A 19,314-nucleotide genomic window follows, 5' to 3' on the forward strand; every position below is an offset into this window, starting at 1 on the left:
AGCTGCGCAGCGTAGATACCTGAGAGCCGATACAGTGGTACCTCTGGTTGTGAACGGGATCCGTTCTGGAGGCCCGTTTGCAAAATGAAAAGAGCGCAACCCGCATTAGTGCGTCTGCACATGTGCAGGTTGTGACTTGCCACTTCTGCGCATGACGTCGTTTCGCGCTTTTGCGCATGCATGAGCGGCAAAACCCAGAAGTAACCCTTTTCGGTACTTCTGGGTTGCCGCAGGACTTCCGGTTTGCCGCAGGTACTTCCGGGTTGCCACTGGGAGCGGCCGCCGAGACCATATAACACCAGTCTTCAAAGACCTACATTGGCTCCCAGTGCGTTTCCGAGCACAATTCAAAGTGTTGGTGCTGACCTTTAAAGCCCTAAACGGCCTCGGCCCAGTATATCTGAAGGAGCGTCTCCTCCCCCATCGTTCTGCCCAGACACTGAGGTCCAGCTCTGAGGGCCTTCAGGCGGTTCCCTCACTGCGAGAGGCCAAGTTACAGGGAACCAGGCAGAGGGCCTTCTCGGTAGTGGCGCCCGCCCTGTGGAACGCCCTCCCATCAGATGTCAAAGCGATAAACAACTACCTGACATTCAGAAGACATCTGAAGGCAGCCCTGTTCAGGGAAGTTTTTAATATGTGACATTTTAGTGTACTTTTCATCTTTGTTGGAAGCCGCCCAGAGTGGCTGGGGAAACCCAGCCAGATGGGCGGGGTACAAATAATAATAAATATTATATTATTATTATTATTATTATTATTATTATTATTATTATTATTATTATTATAACGTAACATGAGGTATGACTGTACTGCAAATAACCAGCAAAACATGCTTTCTTATGCATAGGCTTTATTGATTTGAAGTCTGACAGCCAGTTACACCGGGCTGAAATCTCCTTGGGAATCATGTTGAAATAGCAGCAGGCAGTACCACACTTCTGTGCAACTGGATCTTCCTTCCACAGTACTGCAGAAAGAACGAGGCAAGCTCAGGCTAGCCATGCTTATCGCTGGGCACTTTCAGAACCTGACTTGCGCGCGGAAGTGCATCTGCTTTGTAGCGTTATTCTGCATGCTGGTCTTCAGCATCCACTTGGCCTTCATCCTCTGAAGGTACTGCATGTCACGCTCACGAGCCAGTGCTGCTCCTGAAGTTATGGAGAAAGAACCAACATTCAAGGTAAAGGTAAAGGACCCCGGGACGGTTAAGTCCAGTCAAAGGCGACTATGGGGTTGCGGTGCTCATCTTGCTTTCAGGCCGAGGAAGCCGCTGTCTGTCCGCAGACAGCTTTCCGGGTCATGTGGCCAGCATGACTAAACTGCTTCTGGTGCAACGGGACACTGTGGCAGAAGTTAGAGTGCACAGATACACTGTTTACCTTCCTGCCGCAGCGGTACCCATTTATCTACTTGCACTGGCGTGCTTTAAAAGTGCTAGGTTGCCAGGAGCCGGAACAGAGCAATGGGAGCTCACTCCGTCATGGGGATTCGAACCGCTGACCTTCTGTTCGGCAAGCCCAAGGGGCTCAGTGGTTTAAACCACAGTGCCATCTAACTGCACCTTCCAACATTCAACACTCAACCTGAAGGCAAAGCAACTTTTACGATGAACAGAAGCACCCAGTCCTACAATGAGGTCTGCACAGGTCTAGCGGCTTCCTACATAAAATGCAGTTGATGTTGGGAGATGTGTTGAATTTGGGCCCAGGAAGCATGCCTAAATTTGGCAACCATTAAATCTAGCCCAGCATTCTGTTTCTAAAAGCAGTTATCCAGAAACCTCTAAAAATTCCCAAAGAATAAATAGATGCATACATATACATACACATACACATACACATACACACACACACACACAAACACAACTGGGTGCAGAGGGAAGTAACAGAATGCCTAGCCCAGGCATGTCCAAAGTCCGTTTCGAGGGCAGTCAATTTCCTGGGGTAAAACTATAATCCTCAACAGCTTTGGGGTAAAATGGTATAGCAGTTTATTTCCTGGGGTAAAATCCCAACAAAAGCTCAACAACTTCAATCCTAAAAAAAGTTCAATATCTTTGGTTGGCCCTCACCATAGCTGTCAACAGTCCCTTATTTGGCGGGAAAGTCCCTTATCCCAGCGCTGTGTCCTGCTGCTGTCCCTTATTGATGATGTCCCTTAAATTTCCCGGGTATCAAAGGAAGCAGCTCCTCTCCCTCCCTGCCAGGGAGGAGGGAGGCTCCAACTGTGTTGCTTGGCTGCATTGCTCACCCAATAAGGAGTCTAAGAACGACTGGGGGGTGGAGCTTACATGCCTTGTGCCGATCAAATCAACCGCGTTGCCTGGGGACTCGCCTTTGCTCAGCGCTTCTCAGCGGAGAGGTGACGGTGGTTTTCCTTGCTGCATCCCCTTTGCGCTGTGGGAACCACCACTTGAGGCTTTGTTTGGCTGCTGGCTGAGCTATCTGCCTTTGGCTTGGAGGGGCTCAGATGTTGAATATACCTGTGCTTGGAAAATCCCTTATTTTGGCTGCTGATCCCTTATTTTTGAGGCTGCTGGTCCCTTATTTTCAAATCTGTAAGTTGACAGCTATGGCCCTCACACATGTTCACTTCATCAAATCTGGTCCTCTTTGAAAAAAGCTCTAGACAGATGCTACACACATGGAATTAAGAGACACCAGCTCTTTGAAAAGGTATACCAACTAGTTCAGAATAGCAGGCAGCTACTATAATTGGCTACTTCCAGGAAAATGTCCCTTCTTATGGCTGAAAGAGATGCCTCTCAAGGACAATGGCTAGTAACTGTATTGATATAACGCACTAATGCTGTTTGCTTACCTGTGCTGCCTGTCCATCCCAGAGCTTTATATTGCTGCAATACTCTGCCCACAGCATGTTTATTTTTAGAAACAGCCACAGCTCTTGAAGAACCAAACCGCTGCTTATAGTATCTCATCAGTGAACGGTGACCGATCCGGGCACCTTTGTAAGAAGGAAATGTGAATATTAAAGCAACAGAGTAGCTTTTAAAACAAAGGTAAACTGGAAAATGGGGATATCATTAGCCACACTGTGAAACTCAGAATCCCATAAGGAAGTGGGTCCCAATTGCGGGAACACGTAACCCACTCGGGGGATCCGTGAAACCATTTACATAACAAAAACTACCATAGAGATATCAACGTTTTCAAAAGTAGTGGGTCCATGGCTTGGCTTCTGAAAAACAGGGAGTCCATAGTACTTAGCTAACTGGGAACCACTGCCATAAGGGAGGGTAGACAATGCCATTTAGGGTAGAAGTAACTGTCAATAACATATTATGTAAAGAACATGTAGAGATTTACATCATACCTTTCCAGTTTGCAGGATCTGCAAGGGGCAGCTTACTATACCAAACAAGACTAAACGATGTACAATGGTATCTCAGTTTTCGAACGTAATCCATTCCAGAAGACCGTTCTGAGTTCCGAAACATTTGAAAACTCAAAACGGAAGCCTCAAAACGGAAAACTCAATACGGAAGCCATGTGGCATGTTCAACTTCCCGAGGCCTGTTCAAAAAGCGAAGCTTTTACTTCCGGGTTTACGGTGTTCGAAAACTGAAACGTCTGTCAATGGAGACGTTCGAAAACCAAGGTACCACTGTAGACTAAAATCCAGGTAAGAAGAACTCCACATGGGATACTGCAGATCCTGGTTGTTTATAATACTTACTTAGGCACAACGCAAACCTGAACATCTCTAGCACCAACAAACTATGGGTGTATAGAAAACACCCAATTCCACAGAAAGACCTATCTTTTACTTCCTTAAATCAGGGATTGGGCGGGGGTGGGGATGGACCTGCAATCCAGCCACCAGCTATTCAGCATGAAGAAGGTAAAACGGGTTTTTGATGATGTGTAAAGCATACAATTGCAGCTCCCTCCTCTGCGAACGGTTCTGCTGTGAGAATATCATGGTAGAGAGGGAAATGTCTGAGCAGGGAGAGATAGACTTGTACTCCTTGCAAATATGCAAAAAGTTATCCATGTATTTTGTAGCTGCATGCCGGCATGAAAGTTTTAGGATACAAATGTTTAGTAGTAGTAGTAATAATAGTAATATTTTTTATTATTTATACCCCACTCACCCGGCTGGGTTTCCCCAGACACTCCGGGCGGCTTACAGCACATAAACAATTGTAAAACATTAGACAGAGCTTGCAGTTCTGCTTATAATCTGCATTCTTCTGCGGGACTTGCAAAGTCTTTCGCTTTCTGCATAGGCAGGACAGATTTTTAGGGGGGAAAAGTCCCAACACGCTTTAACACAGTTTGGAAAAAACTATTCACAGAGAAAATGGACAGTGAAGCTCGAGTTACTAAAAATTAAATATATGCCTCTATTTCCATGGGAAACAGCTGTGTGTGTGTTTAATGATTGCATGTGGCCTCACCCACTATTGGAATGCAGCCCCTGACAGATTTCCACTGGGATAATATGACCCCCTTGTCCCCAAAACAGTTCCTAACCATGCTAAGAATGTGGTTCTCACTTCATTCTGAGAACTTCAGCATTTCATCTCATTGCAGAGTTGCAATGGCTCTTCAGAATTTCACTAAGGATTTCACACATTTCTTTACGTACTGCCACAGCAGACTACATGCAACAAATAGGGAAAATGGCTAATCAAGACTCTCTCCCTGTTCAGTTTTGGTTAAGCGATGCTCTATCAGGGTGGATAAAAATCAATGATTTAAAAAATAATTTTTAAAAAAGCGGATTTTAAAAATTTAAATCAGATTTTTTTATTTAAATTGAATTTGAAAATAAAATGCTTTTGGAGGAAAAATCTTTCTAAAGATAGTTTTCTATTTAAGTTACATTATAGTCCAAAGGCTAGTCATCAGGAAATAAGTATTTGTTTTAAGTTTTTCATGTGTCTAAGTGGGGTTTTTTATTTTTAAAAATGTTTAACCACATCAGTAACAAACATGGATCCATATGCTATAATGTTCTTGTTTTGTAAGGAAGTCATTATTTTTCTCCTTCCAATAAAGTACAGCAGAAAAGTTGTCCAAATATAAACAGTTAATTTATTAAATCTCACAATAATTTCATAATCATCTGTCTGTGTATTTCTAATAGTATAACCAAATCAGTAATTTTTTATATAACTGTAAAAACTACTCTGAAAATTTATTCTTCCAAAAATGAAACCTCCATCTGGTTGTAAATATTATGATTATACCAGCAAGAATGAGTCTTTCTGTAAAAAAAATGATTTAAATCAAGTCTTACTGACTAGTGATTTAAATTAATTTGATTTAAATCAAATCCACCCTGTGCTCTAATGTATTTTCAATGCCACTTCTTCATGTTGCTCTGTTTACTCGTTATCATTTTAGCAAAACCCCAGCAGCAAAATTAAGAGCTAACGCCTTGCAAGCACTAAAACTGTATTCGCTGCATCAGCCACAGCATTAGAAACATAGCCCTCAACGGTAATGCTTGGTCAAAATTCTCCCCTGGCAAATTATTCTTAACAGAGCCTATAGTTCAGAGCTACCCCAAAGCAAAAAGAGCACAAGATCATCATGGATATGTGTGTCTGTGTATCTGGGGAGGTGAGAGAACACAAAGAATTGAGCGGCTGAAACAAGAAGAGGGGAGCTTTGAACAATCAGAGACTTCCAGTATGCCTCTCTTCAAAAGAGGGCAGGTTGCTATATTGTAATACAGTGGTACCTCGGGTTAAGTACTTAATTCGTTCCGGAGGTCCATACTTAACCTGAAACTGTTCTTAACCTGAAGCACCACTTTAGCTAATGGGGCGATCTGCTGTCGCTGCACCGCCGCTGCACGATTTCTGTTCTTATCCTGAAGCAAAGTTCTTAACCTGAAGCACTATTTCTGGCTTAGTGAAGTGTGTAACCTGAAGCGTAGGTAACCCAAGGTACCACTGTACTGTCCTCATGACAAACTGGATGTGTTCCCTACACGCACACTGCAACCCAAGTCTGATATACTGGAATAGAAACTATCGTATTCCACACCCATGTGAATGTGTTGACCACTTCGAACAACGTTTGTCATGGGAACAATCTCTAGTAAACAAGCAGAGTCCAGGAACCGGAATGCTAGAATCCCGAAAGTGCCATCTAGTGGCTTACATGTTTAAATATTTGCATCAACGGTTTAAATTTGGAGTCAGCAAAGTTTTTCAGCAGCGGGCCAGTCCACTGTCCCTCAGACCTTGTGGGGGGCCAGTCTATATTTTGAAAAAAAATAATGAATGAATTCCTATGCCCCACAAATAACCCAGAGATGCATTTTAAATAAAAGGACACATTCTACTCATGTAAAAACACGCTGATTCCTGGACCATCCGCAGGCCAGATTTAGAAGGCGATTGGGCCAGATCCAGCCCCCAGGTCTTAGTTTGCTTACTCATGGTTTAAAAGCTTGAGGGTCAAATTTTCTACACTGCACAGCTCTATTTTCAGGAATAAATCATCAACTGAGCTAGGCATCACCTGTACAAAAGTGTGTTGATAATGAACATACAGATCACAGAGTGTTCTCTTTTAGCACTGCCATCAGCAACACTTCCAACAGTATGTGATGACGCTGCACTATAATGTGCTAGAAATCACTCAAAAGGCTCTGAAAGACAGCATTTCATTTCATTTGCAGCCCACCTTTATCATATGTTACCACCGATTTTCTTTTCTTCTCTTTTTATAAAAAAGAACTTTCCTGTCCCCATAAGGATTTTAATCAGTCAAAGAGAAATCTAACAGGGGCAGAATCCTAAGACCTCACACTCCACTTTGCTGGTTTAAATCAAATTCTTTGTTTTGCTCTCCCATTTAAAGCACATACTTCCTTCAGAGTGACATAAATGTGGATCTCAAGGCTAGACCTGCCGGGGTCACAGCAGAACTGTGTTGTCATACGCCTGCAGACCTCTCCTATGAGATTTTTAAAGCCGGGAAGCGATTTCTCCATTTCTCAGGCAGCGTAATATTAAAGACACACATACTAAAATGACCAGCAAGCTTACGGAAGCCTGGAAATTTTGCAAGGTGATTGCTGCTGCATATCAATCAAATGGGAAGGTTAGCACTGTCCCCATGTATTAGCTGCATTGAAAGTAATGGAAGAAACCGTTTATTCATGATTAGTACAATTACATCCCATTTTATTTCAACATGGAACTTAAGGCAGCAAAGTTAAGGCTTCCCAAGGCTGCTGTAGAGCTTGTGCCTTCAGACTTTGACTGGAACATTGCATGTTAAGTCTACAACGTTCACTGTGCTCACTGTGAATGCTGCCACACTGAAGTCAACACAACTTTCTTCTGAGTATGCCTTATAAGATCGGAGTGCAAGAGCACGGGCAGAGATGCAATAACGTGACACACCCTGGGCTGAGGTCTTTTTTTTTAAAGACTCTTCTCTTAGGGATGGAGGAGATACAAAGGTCCTCAACAGCCTTGCCCCACAAAGTTCTTGTTGACTAATACCACTGCAACAGACTCGACTTCTCCACGCACATCAACACAACCCAACCGTCAGTGGATCAACAACTGATGGAGCAAGGAACTTGCTTCAGGGGGTCAAAATCTGCCAACAGATGCTGGTTCCTGGACAGAGGCATGCCCACACCGCAGTCATAGCATTAGAACAAAAGCTGGGTGTCCACCAGTATGCGGATGATACAGTGGTGCCCCGCAAGATGAATGCCTCGCAAGACGAAAAACTCGCTAGACGAAAGAGTTTTCCGTTTTTTGAGGTGCTTCGCAAGACGAATTTCCCTATGGGCTTGCTTCGCAAGACGAAACGTCTTGCGAGTTCTTGCGAGTTTGTTTCCTTTTTCTTAAAGCCACTAAGCCGTTAATAGCCGCTAAGCCGCTAATAGCCGTGCTTCGCAAGACGAAAAAACTGCAAGACGAAGAGACTCGCGGAACGGATTAATTTCGTCTTGCGAGGCACCACTGTACCCAGTTCTACCTCTCCTTCAGATCAGAACCAGTGAGGGCAGTGAAGGTCCTGTGTGAGTATCTGGAGGCGGTTGGCAGATGGATGGCGGCTAACAGATTGAGGTTGAATCCTGACAAGACATAAGTACTGTTTTTTGGGGACAGGGGGCGGGTGGGTGTGGGGGACTCCCTGGTCCTGAACGGGGTAACCGTGCCCCTGAAAGACCAGGTGCGCAGCCTGGGAGTCATTTTGGACTCACTGCTGTCCATGGAGGTGCAGGTCAATTCTGTGTCCAGGGCAGCTGTCTACCAGCTCCATCTGGTCCGCAGGCTGAGACCCTACCTGCCGCAGACTGTCTCGCCAGAGTGGTGCATGCCCTGGTTATCTCCTGCTTGGACTACTGCAATGCACTCTGTGTGGGGCTACCTTTGAAGGTGACCTGGAAACTACAACTAATCCAGAATGCGGCAGCCAGACTGGTGACTGGGAGTGGTTGTTCGAACCATATAACACTAGTCATAAAGGATCTTCACTGGCTCCCAGTACATTTCTGAGCACCATTCAAAGTGTTGGTGCTGACCTTTAAAGTCCTAAATGGCCTCAGCACAGCATACCTGAAAGAGTGTCTCCACCCCCATTGTTCAGCCCAGACACTGAGATCCTCCTCATAAGGTTTTCTACTGGTTCCCTCACTATGAGAAGTGAAGTTATAGAGAAACAGGCAGAGGGCCTTCTCGGTAGTGGTACCCGCCCTGTGGAACGCCCTCCCTTCAGATGTCCAGGAGATAAAAAAATTACACAACTTTTAGAAGACATCTGAAGGCAGCCCTGTATTGGGAGGTTTTTAATGCTTGATGTTTTTTGTTTTTGGATATGCTGTAAGCCGCCCAGAGTAGCTAGGGAAACCCAGCCAGATGGTTCGGGTATAAATAAAAAAATTAATATTATTATTAAATATTCTGGGGAAAGGCAGGGACTGCTCACCTTCAAGGCAAGTCATTTGGAAGGCAACTGTGTGAAGCACCCACCCTGACTTGCACTAATTGTTAATGAATCTGTAAAGTGAGCACTTGGGATGATCCTGGCATATTTCAAGAATACACTTACCTGAAGGTAAAATCAGCTCCATTGAATCATCATCATAATCCAAATTCTTCTCCGGTGGCAGTTCTTCAGACATCTCTGCATCATCTCCTTCCTGATAGTCAGGGTAAGTGCTCCTATGAAAGAGAAATAGCAAGATCCTGTGTTATTTCCCTCAGTAAGGACTGCATGCTTAACAGCTCAATCTCAAGACCAGCTACCAACCAGTGATGTACACAGGTTACCCGTTAAAATGTCTGAGGAGGAGGTGAAAGTTTCTTTTGAGTAATATGCCACAAACGACTACATATACTCCAGAACTGTGACAGCAAAGCTACTGCAAGGTTCTGGAATAGCGTTCGAATGAGACTTGGCTTCTGAAATCTCTCAACACACCCAAAGCTGATCTTCTCATTCACAACTGTCAAGTAGTATAACTGTACCAGGACCAGGAAAACAGGAAGGCGCCAAACACAGGAAAATCAGGAAACATGGAGGTTTTAGATGAGAGCTAGAGGACTGCAACACTTTAGATGAGAGCTAGAGGACCACATACAGTGGTGTCTCGCAAGACGAAAAGAATCCGTTCCGCGAGTCTCTTCGTCTAGCGGTTTTTTCGTCTTGCGAAGCAAGCCCATTGACGGCTTATCGGATTAGCGCTATTAGCGGTTTACCGGCTTTTAGCGGCTTCTCGGATAAGCGGCTTAGAAAAAGGGGGAGGGAGGACAAAAAACCCCGCAGAAACTCGCAAGACATTTTCGTCTTGCGAAGCAAGCCCATAGGAAATTCGTTTTGCGAAGCACCTCCAAAATGGAAAACTCTTTCGTCTAGCGAGTTTCCCCGTTGAAAAAATTAAAAAGGAATAGAAGAACTCCTGTACTTATACCAGGGAGTAAGGTTCTAGCATAGCTTTCACTGTGATGCACTAGTTTTCTACATGCAAGGAGTCTGCATTGTTTCTATGGGGATAAGCAAGAATGAAATCCCTCACCTTAACCTAGAATGGTACAGTCCCAGCTGACCATCACCCACAATGGTCTATGGATGCCTGTTTTAAAGCTCTTTTTGCTTTTAATGCTTTATGATATTACTGTTTGGTTTTATGTTTTTATGTTGTTGTAAACTGCTGTGATATATATTTATGATACAGCTGTATATATTTTGATACAACAAACAAACAATCAAATAAACAGGGCTATACTATTATTCTAGTCTGCTGTAAAAGAACACACTGTATCCATATGATGGGACTATAAGAACAATAACCTAACAGAATGTAGGTTTTAAGCTAAAAGGTTATCGCTGGAGACCAAGTACCAGTGGCAAGGTGGAGACAGTGGCTATATTCAGATGGTAAAATCCTGGCTTAATTTACCATCTTAATAAATGGCCTAAAGGCGTAATAACATATAGTTAAGCCAAAATACAGTGGTGCCCTGCAAGACGAATGCCTCGCAAGACGAAAAACCCGCTAGACGAAAGGGTTTTCCGTTTTTCGAGGCGCTTCGCAAGATGAATTTCACTATGGGCTTGCTTCGCAAGACGAAAACGTCTTGCGAGTCTTTTCCCTTTCCCCCCCTTTTTCTAAGCCGCTAAGCCGCTAATAGCCACTAAGCCGCTAATAGCCGCTAATAGCGCTAATCCGCTGAGAGGGGTGCTTCGCAAGACGAAAAAACCGCAAGACGAAGAGACTCGCGGAACAAATTAATTTCGTCTTGCGAGGCACCACTGTATGATTGTCCAAATCTTGGGTAGTTAAAAAAACAGGAGAACTGTTTCTAGACATATGGGAATTTAAGTAACTTGTTATTGAACACCATCAAAAAGGTTTAAAACAATTTAATGTCAAGGCTTTGTTTTTTTAAATAACCTTCTTGTTTCTGAGCTTACCAGGCAATTGCAGATTTGAATTCTTTCCCCTTATACGTGCGACAGCTTGAAGAGTTAAGTTATACAGCTGAAGCACAGAAACCATTAAGAATTCCACCATTAGGTCCAGGCGTGGCCGACTCTGTGGTTGCGGCGCTCATCTCGCTTTACTGGCCGAGGGAGCCGGCGTACAGCTTCCGGGTCATGTGGCCAGCATGACTAAGCCACTTCTGGTGAACCAGAGCATGGAAACACCGTTTACCTTCCTGCCGGAGTGGTACCTATTTATTTACTTGCACTTTGACGTGCTTTCGAACTGCTAGGTTGGCAGGAGCAGGGACCGAGCAACGGGAGCTCACCCGGTGGCGGGGATTCGAACCACCGGCCTTCTGATCGGCAAGTCCTAGGCTCTGTGGTTTAACCCACAGCGCCACCCACGTCCCAGCACAATACTAGACCAATGCAAATGCCAAAACTGAAACGTTTCATTTGCTGTGTGTCTAAATTTGGCCGCTGCCGTTTCTCACCTGAAGTCATAGAAGTCTGCAAACTCCAGAGCAGCATCGCCTTCCGTGAAGAGCTTGCAGTGGCTTTTGTCGTTCATATGGGCCTGCACAGCTTCCGTCGTGTAGAAGGATTTGCCCTTCTCATTGCACCACAGGCAGATCTTCCCAATGCCAACCTTCTCTCCTGTAGGTTGTGAGGGGAAAGACACACACTGTACTCTCCCATCTTATGCTAACGCAACGTATTTGGTGGTTTCACGGCATTCCACAGCCCAAATGTTGTTCTACTGTACATCAGGGATGGGAAACCTGTGTGTTGCTGAACTCCCAAATCCAATTAACCCCGTGGAAGTTTTAAGTCTAGCAACATCTGGAAGACCACACCCCTGCTTCACATTATACAGTAAAGACAAAAACGTTCACAAATAAAATAGTATAGAGGTAGGGTAAAGGACCCCTGGACGGTTAAGTCCAGTCAAAGGCAACTATGGGTGTGCGGCACTCAATGACTGCATGAAATTTATTACGGTCCCAAACCAAATTCACATACTGTACTAAGTGAACATAAAACACAATAGAATTAAGTTTGACAATAGAATTAAGTCTGTACAGCAGAATTAAGTTTGTTACAATAGAACTAAGTTTGCGGCACTCATCTCGCTTTCAGGCCGAGGGAGCCGGCGTTTCTCCACAGACAGCTTTCCAGGTCATGTGGCCAGCAGGACTAAACCGCTTCTGGTGCAACGGGACACCATGATGGCAACCAGAGCGCACAGAAACGCCGTTTACCTTCCCGCCACAGCAGCAACTATTTATCTACTTGCACTGGCGTGCTTTTGAACTGCTAGGTTGGCAGGAGCAGGGACAGAGCAACAGGAGCTCACCCTGTTGCTGGAATTTGAACTGTCGATCTTCCGATCGGCAAGCCCAAGGGGCTCAGTGATTTAGATCACAGCACTACCCACGTCCCCCACAAATATAATAGCCTTGTATCAGTTCACCTCACAATAATATCATAATTATCTGTCTATGTATTTCTAATAGTATAACCAAATCAGTAATTTTTGATATAACTCTAAAAACTACTCTGAAAATTTATTATTCAAAAAATGAAACCTTCATCTGGTTGTAAATACAGTGGTGCCCCGCAAGACGAACGCCTCGCAAGACGGAAAACCTGCTAGACGATAGGGTTTTCCGTTTTGGAGGCGCTTCGCAAAACGAATTTCCCTATAGGCTTGCTTCGCAAGACGAAAATGTCTTGCGAGTTCCTGCGGGTTTCCCCCCCTTTTTCTAAGCTGCTAAGCCGCTTATCAGCTGATCCGCTAAGCCGCTAAAAGCCGCTAAGCCACTAATAGCGCTAATCCGCTAAGCCGTCAATGGGCTTGCTTCGCAAGATGAAAAAACCGCTAGACGAAGAGAATCGCGGAACGGATTCTTTTTGTCTTGCAAGGCACCACTGTATTAAGATTATACCAACAAGATGGAGTCTTTCTGTAAAAAAATAAATGATTTAAATGAAGTCTTACTGACTAGTGATTTAAATCGTGATTTAAATCAATTTGATTTAAATCAAATCCACCCTGTTTCAAATGATATGTATTTTACTCTGAGGAACAACACTGAGATGAATGCCACAGGATGCCCTCTTAAAATCAACAAGAGAGCTTTAGATAGTTGAGGCTGGCATGTCTTAAGACTTACCCAAGTACTTAATCAGTCCTCTGATATCCACAAGATATTCTATATCTGGAATAAAGAAACTATGAACTTTTGTCATGTGGGACACATTCTTCATGAGGCAGCTTGAATGGTGGGAACAGAATAAGCAGTCGGTTACTGGGATCGCGTCTGAGCTGGGGTGATCCTTCCCAGATGCACTCTCTTCGGCCTCATCCGGGATCCCTTCCATCGGTCCTTCTTCGACCTCCAGATCTTCATCTGAGTCTACATCCTCCCAACCTTTCAAACCAAGCGAAAGTGAAAGCTTAGGAGGAATCTTTTCATGCTGACCAAAAGATGCAGGTTAACCATTCAATACAAGCGGCAGGCTAGTGATTCATAATTATGAATGGTCTACCACCCCCTTGATTGCTCCCAAAATCATTTGGGCTGCTTGAACGTTCAAGGCGAACACTAAAAAAACTCCCTAAGAACACTGTGCTGTCTTCTTTTTAGTGCCTGCTTAAAAAAAAAAAATGTTTAGGCTTTAACTTTGTATTAATTTGGTGACAGTTGGTTAATTTTTTGGGAAAATCAATCATAAGAATAACAATAATTTCCCCAGCCACTATGGGCGGCCCCCAACAGAACATTAAAAACACAATAAAACATCAAACATTAAAAACTTCCCTAAAGAGGGCTGCCTTCAGGTGACTTCTAAAAGTCAGATAGTTGTTTATTTCCTTGACATCTGATGGGAGGGCGTTCCACAGGGTGAGTGCCACTACCAAGAAGGCCCTCTGCCTGGTTCCCTGTAATCTCACTTCTTGTAGTGAGGGAATCAGTAGAAGACCCACAGAGCTGGACCTCAGTGTCTGGGCTGAACGATGGGAATGACGCTCTTTCAGGCATACTGGGCAGAGGCCGTATAATTAGCAAAAAAACCCCACATTTTTCTTTAGGCAAGTCTGTTGAGATATGTAGAAGCTACATGTTTTACCTCCTTTGAGCTCCTATCAATTCTAACAATCCTTCGGAATGTTTTTCTATACCTGTATTTAACCATTGTTATCAATAATTTTATTGCTCTATATTTTTGTAACCAGCTTAGGGGTTTTCTTACAATCAAGTGGTATAAAATTTCTGCTAAAATAATTTTTCAAAAAATATTCAAGCAGCCCAATTTCTCCCTATCTTCTCTGTAATTTCAGCCTAGATATAAACTGCTGATTTGAACTAGCTGCTGTACAAAGCCTATTAATGGGACTTTCTAATAAACCAGGGGTCAGACAACACAAACACATGTTGTTGTTGACCACCTCCCATCAGCCTCAGCCAACATGGCCAGGAATGATGGGAATTGTAGTCCAGAAGATCTGGATGGCTTTCCCTGTGCTAAAGCATCCAAAATCCCCAAAAGACTGCTGCCAGAATAAACTGCCCTTGCCCCGCTACCTTCTTCCATATCGTCGGCCTCCTCTTCTTCCTCTGATTGTTCTCTTGCCAGCTTCTTGGCCTGTTCCTCAAACCACTGCAGCCGGGGAGCTTTTTCCGCACGCTCTCTGCTACTTTCAGCAGCAACCGAAGACCCAGCAGCACCGCCAGGCAAGACGGGAGCCTTCTTGGGAGACAAGGAGGGCTGGGCTCTGATGGCTTGCTGGATGGCGGCATTCATGGCATCTTTGTCGACGTTCTCTTGAGCGAGGCCCTTCTCCAAGTTCTTCTTGTTCAGGAGTTCGACCTTCTTGCTGACCGCTTGGACAGCTTTCTTCTCGAGCTCCAGGTGCTTCTTGGATTTCAGGTGGTTCTCGTAAGCGTTGAAGTTGGAGAACCTCTTGCTGCAAGCCGTGCAGTAGGTAGCAGTCGCCTTGTTCTGCTCCTCCAGCCCGGCTCTCTGCGCCAGAACCCTCTCCTGGAAGTTCTCAGCAGTGACAGGCGGCATCTCAGCGACTTTCCGTTTCAGGTTGTACCTGTGCCAGTCGGTCTTGTAGTGGGCACGCTGGACATCGGCATCCTTGAAAGCCACGCGGCAAGTGATGCAAGTGTACGACGCCACGGCTGGAGAGGAAGGAGAACACACAAACGCCATAATACAGGTTAGCCAAGACAAGCAGAAGCCTGAAATTCAGCTTAACACAACCGTCTTAGGCATGCCTTATACAGTGGTACCTCAGGTTAAGTACTTAATTCGTTCCGGAGGTCCTTACGTAACCTGAAACTGTTCTTAACCTGAAGCACCACTTTAGCTAATAGGGCCTCCTGCTGCTACCGCGCTACCGGAGCCCGATTTCTGTTCTCATCCTGAAGCAAAGTTCTTAACCTGAAGCACTATTTATGGGTTAGCGGAGTCTGTAACCTGAAGTGTATGTAACCTGAGGTACCACTGTATTAACAGGAATAAAACAGGCAACCTGGGAGGGAAGGAATTTTACACATCCCATGGATCTAAAAACAGAGGTTAATGAAACATGTGGCACGATCCAAACAAACACTTCAAAGTCCCATTGGTTTCTCCAGAAACAAAATCAGCATCTGGCACACCGGCTGAGACCCTACAGATTGTCTTGCCAGAATGGTGCACACTCTGGTTATCTCCTGCCTGGACTACTGCAATGTCTGTGGGGCTACCTTTGAAAGTGATCCGGAAACTACAATTAATCCAGAATGCGGTAGCTAGACTGCAGACTGGGAGTGGCTGCCGGCACCATATAACACCGGTCTTGAAAGACCTACACTGGCTCCTGTGACGTTAACATATATGAGAGAGTGCTGGAGGGGAAATAGTTAAATAGGTTGCGCAGACAGGACCCAGGGGGTGGAGTCAGTGGGTCTATAAAACTAGTTCTGGGAGGAGTTCGTTGGGAGTTGTGGGTGGGTAGTTGGTTGGATTTCATGGGTTGGCTGGTTGGGAAAGGCAGTTGGTAATACAGAGACAGTTAGGGCAGTTGGTCCTTGAGTGTGGGGGAGGTAGCAGAGATAGAGAGAGGAACGTAAGACTAAGAAAGTAAAGAGGAACACCGTTTGGTATGTTGTAAAAGTTTTGTTCTATGTCTGAAATAAAATACACTCTTCTTTATTAATTAAAAAGCTGACTGAGACTGAAGTGATTTTACCAGGGAGGACCTGTTTGGTGGCAGTGGATTAGTGGTGTACGGGTCAATAGTCCGTGAGACGACCGGGGGCTCCATATGAATGCCACAGCTCCCAGTACATTTCCGAGCACAATTCAGAATGTTGGTGCTGACCTTTAAAGCCCCAAATGGCCTTGGCCCAGTATACCTGAAGGAGCATCTCCACCCCCATTGTTCAGCCCGGACACTGAAATCCAGCGCCGAGGGCCTTCTGGCGGTTCCCTCACTGCTGAGAAGCGAAGTTACAGGGAACCAGGCAGAGGGCCTTCTCGGTAGTGGCGCCCACCCTGTGGAACACTCTCCCATCAGATGTCAAGGAAATACAGTAAACAACTATCTGACTTTTAGAAGACATCTGAAGGCAGCCCTCTTTAGGGAAGTTTTTAATGTTTGATGTTTTATCGCTTTATTATTATTATTATTATTATTATTATTATTATTATTATTCTGTTGGGAGCCACCCAGAGTGGCTGCTGAAACCCAGCCAGATGGGCAGGGTATAAATAATAAATTTTAATATTATTATTATTATGCCTTATATTAACAGGAAAAAACAGGCAACCTGGGAGGGCAGGAATTTTACATAACCCGTGGATCTAAAAATACAGCTTAATTAAATATGCAACACAATCCAAACAAAGTCCTATTGATTTCCCCAACAGACAAAATCAGCACAATATTGTTGGCATCTGTCTGTCTCAAGAGGCAAAGAGATGAAGTGAAACCACCAAGGTTACTTCCCTGGAGCGCAAGCCAAGAGAACAAGACTCCCCTCTTGGCCTCACTGATGTGGTCCAAAAGAAAGCAGAGCAATATGTTTGTCATCAGCTTGGCTGCAGGAGTTGCCGGAAAGAGGCATACAAGGCACCATACAACCATCTTAGGGAATCCACTCTGGATTTGTTTTGTGTTCTCCGAAAAGGCCATGGAGGTTTGGGATAAGTGTTTTCCTTCTCCTAGCTTTTCCAGCTGCACTGGCTCCCGGTGGAGTACAGGGTCAGATTTAAGGTGCTGGTTTTGACCTTTAAAGCCCTTCACGGCCCAGGACCCTCATACCTACGGGACCGCCTCTCCCGATATGCCCCACGGAGAGCCTCAAGGTCCATAAATAACAACACCCTAGTGGTCCCGGGCCCTAAGGAAGTTAGATTAGCTTCAACCAGAGCCAGGGCCTTCTCGACACTGGCTCCAGCCTGGTGGAACGCTCTGCCTCATGAGACCAGGGCCCTGCAGGATCTGATTTCTTTCTGCAGGGCCTGTAAGACAGAGTTGTTCCACCTGGCCTTTGGCTTGGAGCCAATTTGATTCCCTCCCCCTCTTTCTTTTTCCTTTTTCCTTTCTCCTCCTGTGATGAGGCTGCATTTTAATATTTTAATGTTTCAATATTTTAACTGTTGTATTTTAATCTTGTTTTTAAGTTGTATTCATTCAACTTTTTTTTTATTGCTTGTTAGCTGCCCTGAGCCTGGCCTTGGCGGGGTATAAATAATAATAATAATAATAATAATAATAATAATAATTAGATGGTCTGTCTTTCCAGGTTGATGAGCTCCATCTGCCCCTACAGCACAATAGGCTAACAAAGTAACACTAAGGTACATATTGGCAGAGTAAATCCCAATTAGTATTTTCCACAGAACCAGTAAGAGAAGGAAATGCACTAGCTGGTAGGGCCTGTTTTCAACTTCCATATTCCAAAAATGAGGGGTGCTAAAAAGTTATAATGTGACTAGGGAATTCAAAAGGTCCTTTGGTTAAATTAATGTAACTTAAGTTTTTGCTTGGTAAATAAAACGTGTGCAATAGTGCATACAAATCCTTAAAAATTATGGCAAGTACTTGGCAGTTATATTATATATTTTTATTTATATATTGTACATATTTTCTATTACCTGACACTTTCAGAAGACAAAATTAAAATTCTCTGGCATTCCCAGAGCAGTTCATTTGCTTCTTAATCAAATGTACCCTTGCCAAGCCAAATGCTGTCCAGTCACAAAAATAAGAGGTTTAAATTCCTCATGCCCCAAAACATGTTTTTCAGACCCCCTCACTGAATAAATAGGCTAACATTAAATTTCAGCTCCTAAACTGACACGCCCTAAGTGAACGGGACACCTGGCTCCATCGTCACAGAGACTTTGCACCATCCTACCTGACGTCGCCGGGCAGTCGGGCGACTCGCTGCTGCTCATAATCCAGCGGCTGGAAAGGCGGCGTCGGAAGCAAAAGTTGTTGTTTTTATTAGGAAAAAAAAAGATGTCAGCGACTCGAATCCTGAACTACGACACGGAACGCTGGCGAAAGAAGGCAGCGCGATGGAACGTTGAGCGTGGGAAAGAGAACGTTGAGCGTGGGAAAGAGAACGTTGAGCGTGGGAAAGAGAACGTTGGAGCGGCGAAGATTCCACCGAACTTTGATCGCTGTCGGCTCCAAAGACGCAACGCTTCCCTTCCCTTTTCCCGGCCTCGCAGCCACGCTTCAACGTCGAAGCTTTTCCTTCTCGCTCGCAGGAAGCGGAAGAAGGCTTTGACGGCTGTTTCCCGCTTCCTCCTCCTCCTCTCGCGCGCCCTCTGCGTGCACGGAGGGTTACATGCCTCGCCGTGTTATTCTCCCCATTTTTCCAGCGGCGCAAAGGGGGCAACCGACCCTTTTGCGTGCCCCACAAGGCTGAGGCTGGAAAAGAGGAGGGAGGGCCCCAGCTTGGACGCCCCCAGCCCATGATGCCATTCGCTTTTACGCGCGAGAGCCACGGAAGGCAGCGTCTGGTTCTCCGGATTCTTCTCAGTTGCCCTCGGTATCCACTCCGGGCGCTGCGCGATGAGGACTTGGTGCTTGCTCGGGAGAAAACACAAGCATCCACTTCTGCCCCGGCCGCTCTCTGTCCTCTCTCCAACTCTGGGCTAACCCTGGCGCCTTCCAGGCGTTGTTGGACAGCAGCTTTCATCAGCTCCAGCCAGGGATGATGATGATGATGATGATGATGATGATGATGATGATGATGATAATTTATTATTTATACCCCGGACTACTGGCTGCGTTTCCCCAGCCACTCTGGGCGGCTCCCAATCAAGTGTTAAAAAAAAATACAGCATTAAATATTAAAAACATCCC

General features: G+C 44.9%; 1 protein-coding gene across 2 annotated transcripts; it reads right to left on the reverse strand.

The window, feature by feature from the left end:
• Window positions 1-833: 833 nt before the first annotated feature.
• Window positions 834-18,498, reverse strand: ZNF622 (zinc finger protein 622). 2 transcript variants are annotated; one of them, XM_079985025.1, is made up of 7 exons: window positions 18,356-18,498; window positions 14,525-15,127; window positions 13,112-13,369; window positions 11,429-11,591; window positions 9,057-9,169; window positions 2,821-2,964; window positions 834-1,148 (listed from the first exon to the last, which is right to left on the reverse strand). In XM_079985025.1, the coding sequence occupies exons 1-7, from the start codon at window positions 18,393-18,395 to the stop codon at window positions 1,021-1,023; spliced, it is 1,449 nt and encodes a 482-aa protein (XP_079841151.1). In that variant the 5' UTR covers window positions 18,396-18,498; the 3' UTR covers window positions 834-1,020. The 2 variants fall into 2 exon arrangements, with proteins under 2 accessions (XP_079841151.1, XP_079841152.1); XM_079985026.1 differs by lacking the exon at window positions 18,356-18,498 and adding an exon at window positions 18,093-18,224.
• Between the last annotated feature and the right edge of the window lie 816 nt (window positions 18,499-19,314).

This window comes from Podarcis cretensis, assembly GCF_951804945.1.
Source record: "Podarcis cretensis genome assembly, chromosome: 7".
Lineage (NCBI taxonomy): Eukaryota > Metazoa > Chordata > Lepidosauria > Squamata > Lacertidae > Podarcis > Podarcis cretensis.

Bases quoted from the DNA above. Each gene is read 5' to 3' on its own strand.
- ZNF622 (XM_079985025.1), bottom strand. From the start codon at position 18,395: ATGAGCAGCAGCGAGTCGCCCGACTGCCCGGCGACGTCAG. The intron at 9,170-11,428 runs GTGAGAAACGGC...TCTCTTTCATAG, and splicing joins GCAGACTTCTATGACTTCAG to GAGCACTTACCCTGACTATC. The intron at 1,149-2,820 runs GTAAGCAAACAG...CCATAACTTCAG, and splicing joins GGGATGGACAGGCAGCACAG to GAGCAGCACTGGCTCGTGAG.